Raw genomic sequence first — 12,634 nt, forward strand, 5'->3', positions numbered from 1 at the left:
AGCCAGTCTGCCTCTGAAAGTCGATTTCGTCACTATTCTTGCCCTGTACTAGCGCCGTAATCACAAAGTCACTAAACGCTTGTGCTTGATTGAGAGACACTGCATTCGGTGCAGAACGTAGTTTTCTTCCTGCTCTGGACAGTGACAATAAATTTCAGGGATGTATTTTCGCCCACAAAATTGTACTTAATTACAATTGTATTTGAAATACTGCCCATCCCTGTATATATATATATATATATGTATATATATATATATATATATATTGGGGGGGGGGGGGGGCGCTCGCGCCCTCAAGTGGGAGGGGGCGTGCCAGCACCGCACATCCCACTATAAAAGTCAGGCCAAATCTGCCCACCGGCAGTCGCCGCTGGGAGCCCGAAAGGTGATAAACGCTTGTCTTGTTGAACTGTATTCCGGGTGTCGTACCTCCCTACGGGCAGCAGCAAGGCCAAACCGCTGCAATGTATAGACCTTTTCCGCTTACTCTCGCCCCCGACGGCCAAGTAGGCATATCCGGTATGGGCGACGAAAAAATATCAGAACGTTTCAACCTGCAAATAGTAACAAAATAGAGGGGAGGCAAAACATAAATGTTTGGTGGTTACGTTCATGCCCTAAATGCCTTCTATTGGCGTGGCGACGGCAAAACAATGTTTTCGCCCATACTGGAAGTGACGACAATTCAAGATGGCGGCGCCCTTGCGGAAAAGGTCTATAGTATATGTATATATATATATGTGTGTGTGTGTGTAAAAAAGCCGCCGAGGTTCAAACAAACTTGAATAGCTTTACAGATTTGTCTTAAAAGCGCCGCAAATGTTAAGGCCAGTTCAGACACTTGCGTTTGAGTGCGTTTGACTGCGTTGCGGCGAGAACCGAAAGCGAGTCACCGGCGCATCTGTGCTTCGTATGAAGCGTGGAATCCAATTCAAGGAATCATCTCGGCACGCGATACAAGCAGCAGGGATGTCCTGGTTTCTCGCTGCCGCAACGCAGTCAAACGTAGTCAACCGCAACTGTCTGAACCAGGCTTTACACTTACGCGGTTTGCGCAGGTGAGTTATACGGCCAGTGGGACATATGTGCGTGACAAAGCTTTGCGATAGGTCGGCTAATTAATGAAAGTTTGTTAATTAACTTTTTGATTTGCGAAAATAGACATACAATTTCAATTATAAACTTACTGAGCGTGATCGTAAACCATTAAATTAACTATTTTCAGAATGACTTGAAGCTCGTGGGAAACTCGGGAGCGCGCCAAAGTTACTGCAATAATGCAATAAGCGATAGTGGTCTAATCATCCGCGCGGAGAAAAATCTTTAAAAAGGACGGAATAAAAGTCAAAGTTAAGCACAATAAGTTACAAAAATAAATTGTTAAGTGAAAAATAGAATGAAGAATTAAAAATAAAAAAAGAAAGGGGTAATTAACTTTCGTTGATGTTTCGATAGCGGTATTGTCTTCTTCAGGACGGAATATTATATACAGGGTGTTTTTTTTTAAGCTTAACAGATTTGTTTAAAAAAAAGCCGTGAAAGCTACACTTATGCCGCTTGTGGAGGCTAGTTATACGGCCACGCGGACATATTATAGAGGGCTAATCGTAACAATAAGTCGACTAATTACCTAAGTTTTGTTAATTAACTTTTTAATTAATGAAAATAGACATATGGTTCCAATTAGAAACTTGCTCAGCGTCTTCGAAAACCACTAAATCAGTCATTTTCAAAAAGACTTTGAGCGCGTGAGAAGCGTAGTAGTGCAATAAAGTTACCACTCGTGGAGCAGGTACAAAGCTAGAGGTTGCGATAAGGCGGCCCCGCAAAAAAAAAAAAAAAAAAAAAATTGGTCTGCTCTTTATGTTTATACAGTCTTCATCTCCGGAGATGCGCCTCAACGGGTAATCGGTCTCTTAGCTGTAGATGAGAAATTTGGCCAGTGCATCACGCAGTAGTGATCACACGAACGCGTGCCGGTACGAAACGCATCCAGATCGAAACGGGCGAAGGCGGCGGGGATCGAACCCAGGAGGTTCCCAGCGCAAGCTTTCGCTCCACGCTCCGAGCTGAGACGCGTTAGCCCACTCGGCCACTTCCTCCCCGAGGCGGAGGCGCGATTTTTCCGTCTCTTATCTAGCCCCAGCCTTGTACCTGCTCCACGAGTGGTAACTTTAGTACAACACTACGCTTCTCACGCGCAAATCGTCTTTCTGAAAATGACTGATATTTAGTGGTTTTCGATGACGCTGAGCAGGTTTCTAATTGGAACCATATGTCTCTTTTCATTAAATAAAAAGTTAATTGACAAATTTTAACTAATTTGACTAGTGATCGTTATGATTAGCCGCCTATATTATGCCCCCCTGGCCGTATAACTCACCTCCACAAGCGGCATAAGTGTAACTCTCACGGCTTTTTTTAAACAAATTGTACTAGCGTACAATGATTTTCGCTATAGTTATGAAAAAAAGCTGCATTATATATTTGCTCCAATTCTGCTTCTTTGAAAACGATATATTATCAGAAGGCAGAGCCGCCATTGCCGAAGTCTATATGCTAAGTTGCAACCACTGACATGACACGTAAGAACGTTTTGAGGTAACCGCATGTTCGTTTACAGTTCTACCGAACAGCAAGCAAGCTCCCTAAGGCATTATGATAACTTATTACGCAGCTTGATCATTTGCACTTTAGTAAGTCCTTCATAGGATCGTCAAGACCATACACAACATTCGGTTTGATATGCCCTATCAATCTTTTTTTCCATAGTTCACCGAGCTAATGGAATATTTTAAACAAACATTTTATGCGCGCTTAGTTGCATAGTAAATATGCAGCTCTTACCTCTTCTTGTTAATGTACACCTATGAGACACTGTATTCGTCTGCTCTCTCTCTCTATATATATACACCATGTAAATGTTCGTAACAGTGAAATCTAAAACCTGAAAACTCCACGTGCCCTTGTGATTAATGTAGAGTTCTCTGACCCCGCAGCAAAAGCAGCGCAGCTCACCGGAAACTACTGGTTGAAATGGGGGTTTTGTCTATTTGGTCGTTGATTCCATAACAGGCGTCTAAAGGGAACTATTTTCTCTTTTGGACAAAAAGGTTAATCCACGAGGCCAAGTCGCAAACTATAAAATAAACTGAGAGCTCAGAAACGGTAACAGTAAACCATGACCATGGCAAAACGACTGTACGGCAATACCTGCCGGATTTTGAACGGTGGTGCAAAATTAGACATTTGAGCGCTATTGGAACCGACTTTCAGCCGGTACTGGCACTACACCGTCAAGTATCGCCGTGCTGCGTAGGAACGCAGATGATGAGATCTAACCATCGTGTTTCCAACGCCTATTTAATCTAAATTTTCTTCTGGAGCGTGTGAAAGAACGCTTCTGTGGCGCACCAGAAAAATTCCAAACTTCGGCAGGCCTCTGAGCTTTCTTTGGCACTTTTGGCACGTCTTTGGCACTCCTGTGGCTAGCCAGAGAAGAGCCAAACTTCGGCATGCCCCAAATTTCCAAATTAGGATTTACCTCGGCAGTTGTGGCTGAAGTCTGGCACTCACTTTGGCACAACTGTGTCGGACCAGAGAAAAGCCAAACTTCGGCTTATTCGAAATACCCAAATTTGGCGTTGCTTTGGCAGTTATGGCTCCAGTATGGCACTTACTTCAGCATTCTTGTGGCGGACCAGAGAAAAGCCAAACTTTTGCATGTCCGAAATACCCAAATTAGGCGTTGCTTTGGCAGTTATGGCTCCATTATGGCACTTGCTTCGGCACTCCTGTGGCGGGCCAGAGAAAAGCGAAACTTTGCCATGTCCGAAATACTCAAATTAGGCGTTGCTCTGGCAGTGAGGGCTCAAGTATGGCAGTACTTCGGCACTCCTGTGGCGGGCCAGAGAAAAGCCAAACTGTGGCATCTCCGAAATACCCAAATGAGGCGCTGCTCTGGCAGTTATGGCTCAAGTATGGCACTACTTCGGTACACCTGTGGCGGGCCAGAGAAAAGTCAAACTTTGGCATGTCCGAAATGCCAAAATTAGGCGTTGCTCTGGCAGTTGTGGATGAAGTATGGCACTACTTCGGCACCCCTCTGGCGGACCAAAGAGAAGCCAAACTTTGGCATGCCCTAGTATAGCCCAACCTGGGCTATAGTTAGGCAGCGTATTTAGGCACCGATGAACGCCATGGTGCGAAACCTAACTGGGCCAAGGTTGGGCCCTTGCGTTTGCCAGACCTTTGCCCAAGTTGGGCATTTCTCTGGCGTGCTACCTGGGATCATTCATTGCCGCCGACAGGCCGACAGGCAGCAAAATCTTTCATTCCATCACCTTCAAAATGTATGATCTGTTATCTTTGGTAAAAAAAGTCAATAAAAAAAAAACTAACACTAAGAGGTGTTAAACAATTTCGATCATCCGAGAAAACTATCGTTGTTTTGCTTTTGGCTCACCTCGATCCTGGCAGCGCTGTTATGAAACTATCATATTTATTGCCTGCTGTTTTACAGTAGAGATTGAAGTTAAAGGTCTAAAACGTTATAATTTATGGGTGGCAGAGAGTTGCCTGTTTTTTCCACTGATCGGGAACCCTAGTGTTCTCACTTTTCAGTTAATAAGTACGTTTCAGAAAGTTTATCCGACATGACCATAGTTGCTAGACAATTGAGAAGTGGCACTTTATGGAAAGTGTCGAATTTCGAAGTTTAAACGCTCTTTGCTCGTGAACCGCTAATTTTTTATAATCTATAGTATAGACTTGATTTCATGAGTGCAGTGAGAAAAAAAAAACGTGAGTGCCTTTACGATGGCAGTGGATTGACCGGATGAAATGCGTAGATCCGAGTGGGACAGCATGCGTCACATTTTGCGTTTTAATAATCCACGCCGTGGTGGGTAAAGAAGAGGGAGTTCATAAGAAATTTGATTATTGAAGAACATTTTCGAGAAAGCATGGAGGTTCACCATTTGTGTGTGTGGTATAAAGTTACGCACAGGTACCTCACATTTTGTTACTTCCACCGACGATGATGTAAAGGAGGCAGAAAAGTTCAGTCCTTTTAAAGTAAGGTATTTTATTTAACAGAACGTATTTACCCATATAAGAAAAACACATTGAAAAGTGAAATTCATAGTAGGGGTTTGAAATGAAACGTAACTTGAAAGGGATCCTGGCTCGTGCCCACCGCAATATTGATTAATATGATAAACTGAAACACCGAACAATGGCACCGGGTAGCACAGTGTGTTTCAATTCCTAAATCGAGCTTATATCGCTTCACACCTCTCGGGTTAGCTCCCAGGCGCAAGGGTCTGGACAAACTTTAGCTAGTAGTTTCTTGGCGTTCTTGCATTTGTAGTCCACATCATATATCTTGGAGACCTCTTCATTGTTGTTGCTGGTGAGGACTGAAAAATAATTGATTCGCAAAATAATTTTTATTTCATGCCTCGGCACAATAAAACAACAATATTGATAATATTATTTCCGTTATCTGGTCAAATAATATGGCAAGCTAGTTTTACGTCAAACAAAGAATAAAAATCTAATTTTTGGGAGGTATACTGCATGCTTTAATGTTCATGTAACAGACGAAACACTTTTTTTGTTAGAGCTTATATAAAAGTCTAGGTTTTCCTACATGCTCATATCGAAATACTTACAATCGTCTGGAAAACATTAAAGTGAGCTGTTCACCAAAGAGTGTTACCCTGTTTTTCAGCTATGATTTTTATAAAGTTACATTGGGATTGAAACATTCTTGTCGCTGCATACTATGCAGTAGTGCACAATATTATTCATCCTAGAAGTTTATAGTGTGTCCCGCGCTTTTAGTACATCTTGAGTCTGATAGCGCTGAGCACTAGTTGCTTACATTTCCAATATTCGCTTTCTAAAAAATGAAAAAAGTTTATTGTCGCAGAATGTATGACAGCACTTATCAGCAGTTTGCAAAAATATTCTATACTTGTGTACACTGGAATCGGTTAAATCTTTTATTTAAGAGCATGGTAAAAAATATCGTCGTGCAAAGCAACTATGCTGAACATGTTCGAGTCGACTTATGGTATCTTTGAAGCACGTTTTGCCACTTGCATGAAAATAATAAAATTATTTGAATCACTAACCCTTCAAACTGATTGCATCTTAAATGGGCCATGAATTTTTTTTTACTTTTTCCTCTTTAGTTTTAATTTAAAAAAAGCGTAATAAAACGATCACGTGATCGTGACGTATTTGGGCACCGGTGCGAGCACTTCAAGCTTCCACCATGCTTTTTAAGCACACCAAGGAACTTGTCATTTGAAAGTAATTATAAGGGTCGTCATGGCACTCATTGGCCACCAAAGTGAGTCCGAATATTCTGTTATGAATCAATTGTTGACGAGCGCATACGTTCGAGTGACGCCGTGCTCGCGACCATCATGTGAGCTGGGGTCGGCTGAAGTGATTTGGGTACCGCGAATCTATCAGAATAAAAATTTCGGAGAGCTCTCGAAGGAAAAGAGGTACGTAAGTGTTCGCAAAATTTCAAAACTTTTGTACCTAAAAGAAGGCTTTCAGTTTTCTACCCTCTTACTTTTGGCTCACTAACCATGTTCCAATAGTAAAATTCCAATACAAAATCTTTTAGCACAAAAGTCATTTCGCGGTACCTTTAAGATATCCGACACGGGTATATTCTTTACACGGTGACGTACGATCATCAAAAGCATGGGCTGTAGACAACTAATTAAAAAAGCGAGCATGTTCCTAATGTTCAATTTTAACCACGAAAGAATGAGCAAATAGTACGGAGCACAGACACGATATCTTTCGTACATTCTTAAGACGACATCTTACTGTGGATACAATATTGACGGCCTGCCATCTTGTCAGTAGTGAGCGTGTCTGTTCAATTCAGTACAATGTTTACGACGGGCAAAAGTTGAGCTAGTTGGTGATACATATTTGGGCGAAACCATATGAACATTACAATTACTACCATTCATACAAATGAAAGGAGAAAATAAAATGCACATTCAACCGTTGAACTACTAACTCTTTAATTAGACTTCTTCCTTTTCGACTAGCTTTGTTTGTTCTATTTTTCTTCATTTGTTTCTGCATTCTGCATTTCATGAGATTCTTCTTCATCGACTAGCTTATACTTTCTCCTCGATTACAGATTACAGATGTTAATAAACTCCTTGTTTGTAACTCGTCAATTTTAATTGCTTTGAGCGGCACGCAGAAACTCACAACACTGCTTCGTTTTTGTTAATTACATTTGTTGAATTTTCATTGTTTGGAGTAAGGAATCTAGCCGCCATGGCTTCAGTGCAAGATTATTTTTCCTATTAAAATCTTTTGTGATCCTATCAGAAACAAAAGAAAAAGCTTTGAACATGCGTTGAACTTACCGATCTTCAAATAGAGAGCCTTGCCAACGAACGGCTCTACAACAGTCAAATCTTCGTGAACATCTGTAATCGAATCATTTACAAGGAATTAACATGCCGCATATAGCAGACGCCTGGGCATTTGCAAAGAATAGTAAATTACAGGCTATGCGTCTAGTTACGTTTGAAAATTTTTTATTTACTTACTTGAAGTTGTAAGTTTACCGACACCACCAGCGGCGTCATAATGTGTCAAGAGAGATCCTCTGAAAAAGGTTTTAATTACATGGTTAATAAGACACTTCAAAGATATTAAGGCAGAAAAAATAAAAAAATTTATGGACTGTAAATATAACCGAACATGAACAAAAATACTTCCAATTTTTCTATTGCAAACGTGAACACGACAAAGAAATCTATTAAAAGCGAGCTTTTTATTGTTAAAAATGTGATAACAATAATAATTGCAATGCTTTTATAACTATATTTGTTGCAGGAGTTTATGCAAAATTTTGTCAGCTAGTGAAGTGCAGAAAAGAAAATCAAACTTTCTATTTTACATTTCCATGGAAACAGGACTTAAGGTAGCATTGCTATGCATTATTTCCATCGACGTCCCTCCAGCTTCCATTATGGGGTTTTAAGCGCGTACATGCGGCAGCATACATTTCACACAAGCGAATTTGTTATGCTTGGCAAGTTAATGTAAAATCGCAAAGAATCGACAATACAATCGAACAAACGGACATACTGAAAGCTGACTTACAACCTTCAAGCTTAATAAAACCACGAAAATACCGCGAATCACAAGAAATACTGCAAGGTTTTATATAAAACACATGCTTCAAATAATAGTGCGTTTTAGTATTGCGTATACGAGCAATCCCACGCCCTGCACGTTTGCATTAGCGTTGCGAGCGTCATGAAGCAAGAGAAACACTCAAACAAGACGGACGAAAACAGCATTCGTCCTGTTTGCGTGTTTCTCCTGCTTCTTTCGTGTTTTTTGCGCTGTTTCTTCATTAGGATCAACGAATAACAACTAGGACAACTCATGACGTTAATTTAAAAATTTGAACAAAGAGAAATAGTTATACTTACTTTGCGATGCATTACTCTGGTACACTTCTTGTTTGGCCACAATGTGTGACTTACAATGACGTATTTTTTTTATTTCAGTTTAATATCTTAAAATACGATTTTATTTTGTGGGGAATTAATGACTGTTTTTTTTTAAGTAAAAGCTCGCGTAGTCCTTTTTATTTGTGTTCACTTCTTCGTACTTAAGTAAACGAAACATTTGCTTGAGTAAACAGATCAAAAAGGAACCCCGATCATCAGTTAAAAGTGCTTTCCCATAATCTAGTGACGAGGCTAATATACGTACCGAGTATAGCAGTTAGGCGTCCCCGCCACCGCGGACCACGTCGCGCCAATGGCGTTTGTGGTCCTTGAATCGGTCCCGTCCCAGAGAATGGTGTAGTTGATGGAGCCCGGTGGATCGATGCTGTTGCCGCTGTGATAGCACTGGTATGTCAGGATGGGCCTTGTTTCCATATCCTGTATAGCCAGTACGATATCACTTTAAAACTAACTTTCCGTGCACCGTGCGTGCTCACCATGGCTTCTAAGCATGTCTCTAGGACGGTAAACAAAAACTCAGAGAATATTTATTTAGATCTTCATTAAATTTCACGTCAGCGAATATCGGAGAACCGTTCTATGTTTTCTTCGTTTCAATATAAATCTCGTCCACAAAATACACGAATGTGTTCCTGAGAAATAATATTTAGCACCCTGGTTTCACCCAACTCGCGCTATCCCACTCCGCTAACTCTCCATCAGCTGTGCACCATCTGAAAACACATCAGCGCTCACATCCTTTGCCGTCAACTAACTGTACCCCATCAAATTGTCTCGCTGTGAACAGAAACACGGACAGAAACATAACAAAAAAACGCTACACGTAGCATCAGAAAAAAATTATAATAACATTTTCAAAGAATGACAATAATATTTGCGCCGTGCACAGATATGCATATATACACGATGTCCGTAATAACCAGCCTCGATGTAAAATGGGCCGTAAAATCGTTGCCTGCAAGTAGCAATCTAAACTTTTCGACAAAGGTGTATTTCACAGGTCAGTTCTTTCTTGCAAAATTACAAAACGTATCTCCCTTTCTTTAAAAAGTAGGGCCAAAGAACTTGCCAGAGTCAACGGCGGGCGGCGACGCGGACGACCGTTTCGAGCGCCGAGGCGCGTTTGACGCACGTATTGATAGATGGCGCTATCGTTGTTCCGGCTTGCTTTTCGAAAAAATATCGAAAGTGCCCGCGTCGGCCGTGGCCTAGAAATCTTAACATAATGTTTTTGTAATGCACCTTTGGTTTAAAAATAAGTGCGGACATTGAAAGAAAATTTCAAAGAAACAAAAATAAAATAAAACGATGTTGCTTAACGACGGAGTCGACAGCTCTCTTGCTGCCAGCGGATTTCAACCGCGTGTCGTCTGTTTGATCGAACATCAAAGTTGTGATCACCAGATACATAGGATTAGTGATACATACGTCGTAAAATTGTTTTGTTGGGTTACTCGGAGTCTTTGCTTCAGTTTGATAGATCAGGCACGATGAACAAAAGAACACCAGCAGAAGTGCTGCCTTCGTTTCCATGGTTGAAACAGTCCTACAAAATCAATACTTTCAATGTTACAATTGCAAAGATTTTGTGACAGTGGTTGTATGTTTAAAACACTTTTAATATCTCAAAAGCATATAAACATTCAGTGCACTAGCTATTGGTTTATTTTTATAGAAGGGAAAGTTCACAAAACTTTGGTTACAACATGGAAAATTTGACAATTCGACAATTCAAAGCAAGTGAAACATTTATTAAAGTGATAACACGCCAGCTTCTTCCTCTTTGCTGCATGCAGAGAAAGCTTAAACACAGGAGGGTACAAAAACGTGTTCCTTCTCCCGATCTTAGATCATAAAAACCTATTCAGTCAGACTACGCTTAGAAACTTAGAAATAATTCGGCTTGTTTAATGTATTGGAAGACCGCATTTTCTGGTCTATATGTGTTCAAAGGAGCAGTATCACATCAAACATCTTGTTAAAAAGTCTCGACAAGTAATTTTAAAACGAATAAACGATTAGCAAAGAGCACCTGGTGGATGTCGCTAACGCCTCGCTTGTTATGCCCGTCTAACCACCTTGACAGCTAGTGACGGTGAGTGTCTCGCCTCCGGCCAAGACGAGAGAAGAGGGGAAGGAGGAACTCCCCTCTTCCCGAGAATGCCTTTTGTGTGTCGCAGAAGTCGCTATTGTCCCCCTACAAGATTATAGAAGATTAACCCGTCACTCAAAATTCGCACAAAAGCAGCCGCTTCGGTGGCTGGAACGACTAGGCCATCCTCTCGACGTCAGCGTCGCCGTAGCTTTGCTCGTCCCGAAACGACCTACGTCACGATTGCGTTGGATGTCACGTGATCTCCGCTGGGCCTTCTCCGAGCGCTTTCCAGAGTGGGTCGTTTATAACGAAAAATAGAGCCACCAGGCTCAAAATACAAACGTGCGATTGTCATTTACGTATATTGTGGATCATATTCAACCTATTTTTGAACACCACGGGTATATTTCAAATTTCGTTGAAGTATCCGTTTAAAGTGAGTGCCAATAATCACACCGGTGTTTGTATATTAAAACGAGCGAAGACGATCCCCCATGGGTGGTATCTTATATCTAAGGTTCTTTCTTGTAACGCGACTTTGTTTTCTCACTTTTTTTGTCTTTTCCACTTATTGCTGAATTATAAACCTCAACAAGTGAGCTGGCTAGAAACGTACGTTGTTAAAGGGCGAGGGATATTGAAGTAAGGGGTTAATTGGTTTCAAAATCCAACATGGACACCTTCATCCCTATGTAGATCTAAGAATCGTAGTAGGAAAAAGTTAACTGCTACCGGCGAGGAGGCCTTCTGCGCCCATTTTCATCTCACGTAAATATTGTAAAATACAACAGCTTCCACAAGATTTAATTTTTTTTTTTAGTTTGCATTTTGAAGCGAGGGCTTTCGAAATGGCGATTCTGCATGAGTTTCTTCTGTGGTGCTTATAAATAAGAATTTTTCGCCAGCCGAATCGCCCGCACCCGACCTTTCATTTAATACTTTTTCACAGATCATATTTAAACGCGAACTCTCTGACCCCCCCCCCCCCCCCCCCCCACGGCTAGACTGCACATTCCAAAACTCATATTCAACATTTACGGGGGGTACTCTCGTCTACAGAATGAGAAAATATTAGGAGTATGTTGGTTCATTATTTGCCACTTAGAAATTGTATCAGCACAATCTTTTTTCTTTAATATAATAAATGAATGAATTCATTACTACTGAGTCTGGCACATTTCCATTGTGCAAAGCTATCAAACTTGCTTTTGATGCCAGGTATTTAGCCATTCTAAGCCTTTTTCAAACACTACCTTTGAACTTTTATATGTTCTGTGTTCCGGCTTTTGATCTCGTAACTCTTTCTTGGAGCATTTCACTCCATGGCACAAATCTTATCTTCGATTCAGCATAATAATTTCTGCTTTTATTTGGCCCAGGTATTATAAACCAAGACTTCATTAAATAATTTTATGACACTTCAAAATATATCTTTTTTTGTATTGTGACCTCAACATGAGAAAAACGCAAACAGGAAAGGATGTTGCCATAAAATCAGCATGTATAATATTTATAATTTATTTTACTTCATTTCTCGGGTTCGAGGCTATATGTGCATTAGAAGTATTACGTTGCCGTCAAAGCTAACGCTTGGCAGTAGTAATCATTGAGGCTATCATATCGCGACTGCATCTACAGTTTAGTCTACGCTCTCCTACTGGCACTGTTCGCAGTTTTACTCAAACCAATTGTTTAGTTGAAAGTTCTTACCTATCGTTGCTGGCTTGATTAGAAATTCTTCAAACTCTCCAAGAAAACCTCTGGAAATGGGTGTAGATGCGTCTGCAATATATACCAATCGGTATTCTGTTCGGAGCCAATCAGAACGTTGAATAATGCCGTGTGCGGATAAGTCACAATTTTTAGTTTGCTTCATTCGCCAATATGCAACGGACGCTGACAGGAGAGCGGTAGCAACAGGTGGCTGGTTTAGTTTTCTTTGCAAACTTTATTTGAACCCTTGAAAAAATAGGTCATATCTCTTCAAAATAATGTATCACTT

General features: G+C 40.8%; 1 protein-coding gene across 1 annotated transcript; it reads right to left on the minus strand.

Annotated features, from left to right (window-relative positions):
- Positions 1-5,154: 5,154 nt before the first annotated feature.
- Positions 5,155-7,995, minus strand: LOC115311033. The gene is made up of 4 exons (XM_042291703.1): positions 7,955-7,995; positions 7,602-7,660; positions 7,416-7,478; positions 5,155-5,420 (listed from the first exon to the last, which is right to left on the minus strand). The coding sequence occupies exons 1-4, from the start codon at positions 7,993-7,995 to the stop codon at positions 5,290-5,292; spliced, it is 294 nt and encodes a 97-aa protein (XP_042147637.1). The 3' UTR covers positions 5,155-5,289.
- Positions 7,996-12,634: the final 4,639 nt, after the last annotated feature.

Source organism: Ixodes scapularis, unplaced genomic scaffold (genome assembly GCF_016920785.2).
Source record: "Ixodes scapularis isolate PalLabHiFi unplaced genomic scaffold, ASM1692078v2 PGA_scaffold0__279_contigs__length_252992795, whole genome shotgun sequence".
Lineage (NCBI taxonomy): Eukaryota > Metazoa > Arthropoda > Arachnida > Ixodida > Ixodidae > Ixodes > Ixodes scapularis.

Bases quoted from the DNA above. Each gene is read 5' to 3' on its own strand.
- LOC115311033 (XM_042291703.1), bottom strand. From the start codon at position 7,995: ATGCATAGCAATGCTACCTTAAGTCCTGTTTCCATGGAAAT. The intron at 7,661-7,954 runs GTAAAATAGAAA...AACCTTTTTCAG, and splicing joins AGTCCTGTTTCCATGGAAAT to AGGATCTCTCTTGACACATT. The intron at 5,421-7,415 runs GTAAGTTCAACG...ATTATTTTTCAG, and splicing joins GGCTCTCTATTTGAAGATCG to TCCTCACCAGCAACAACAAT.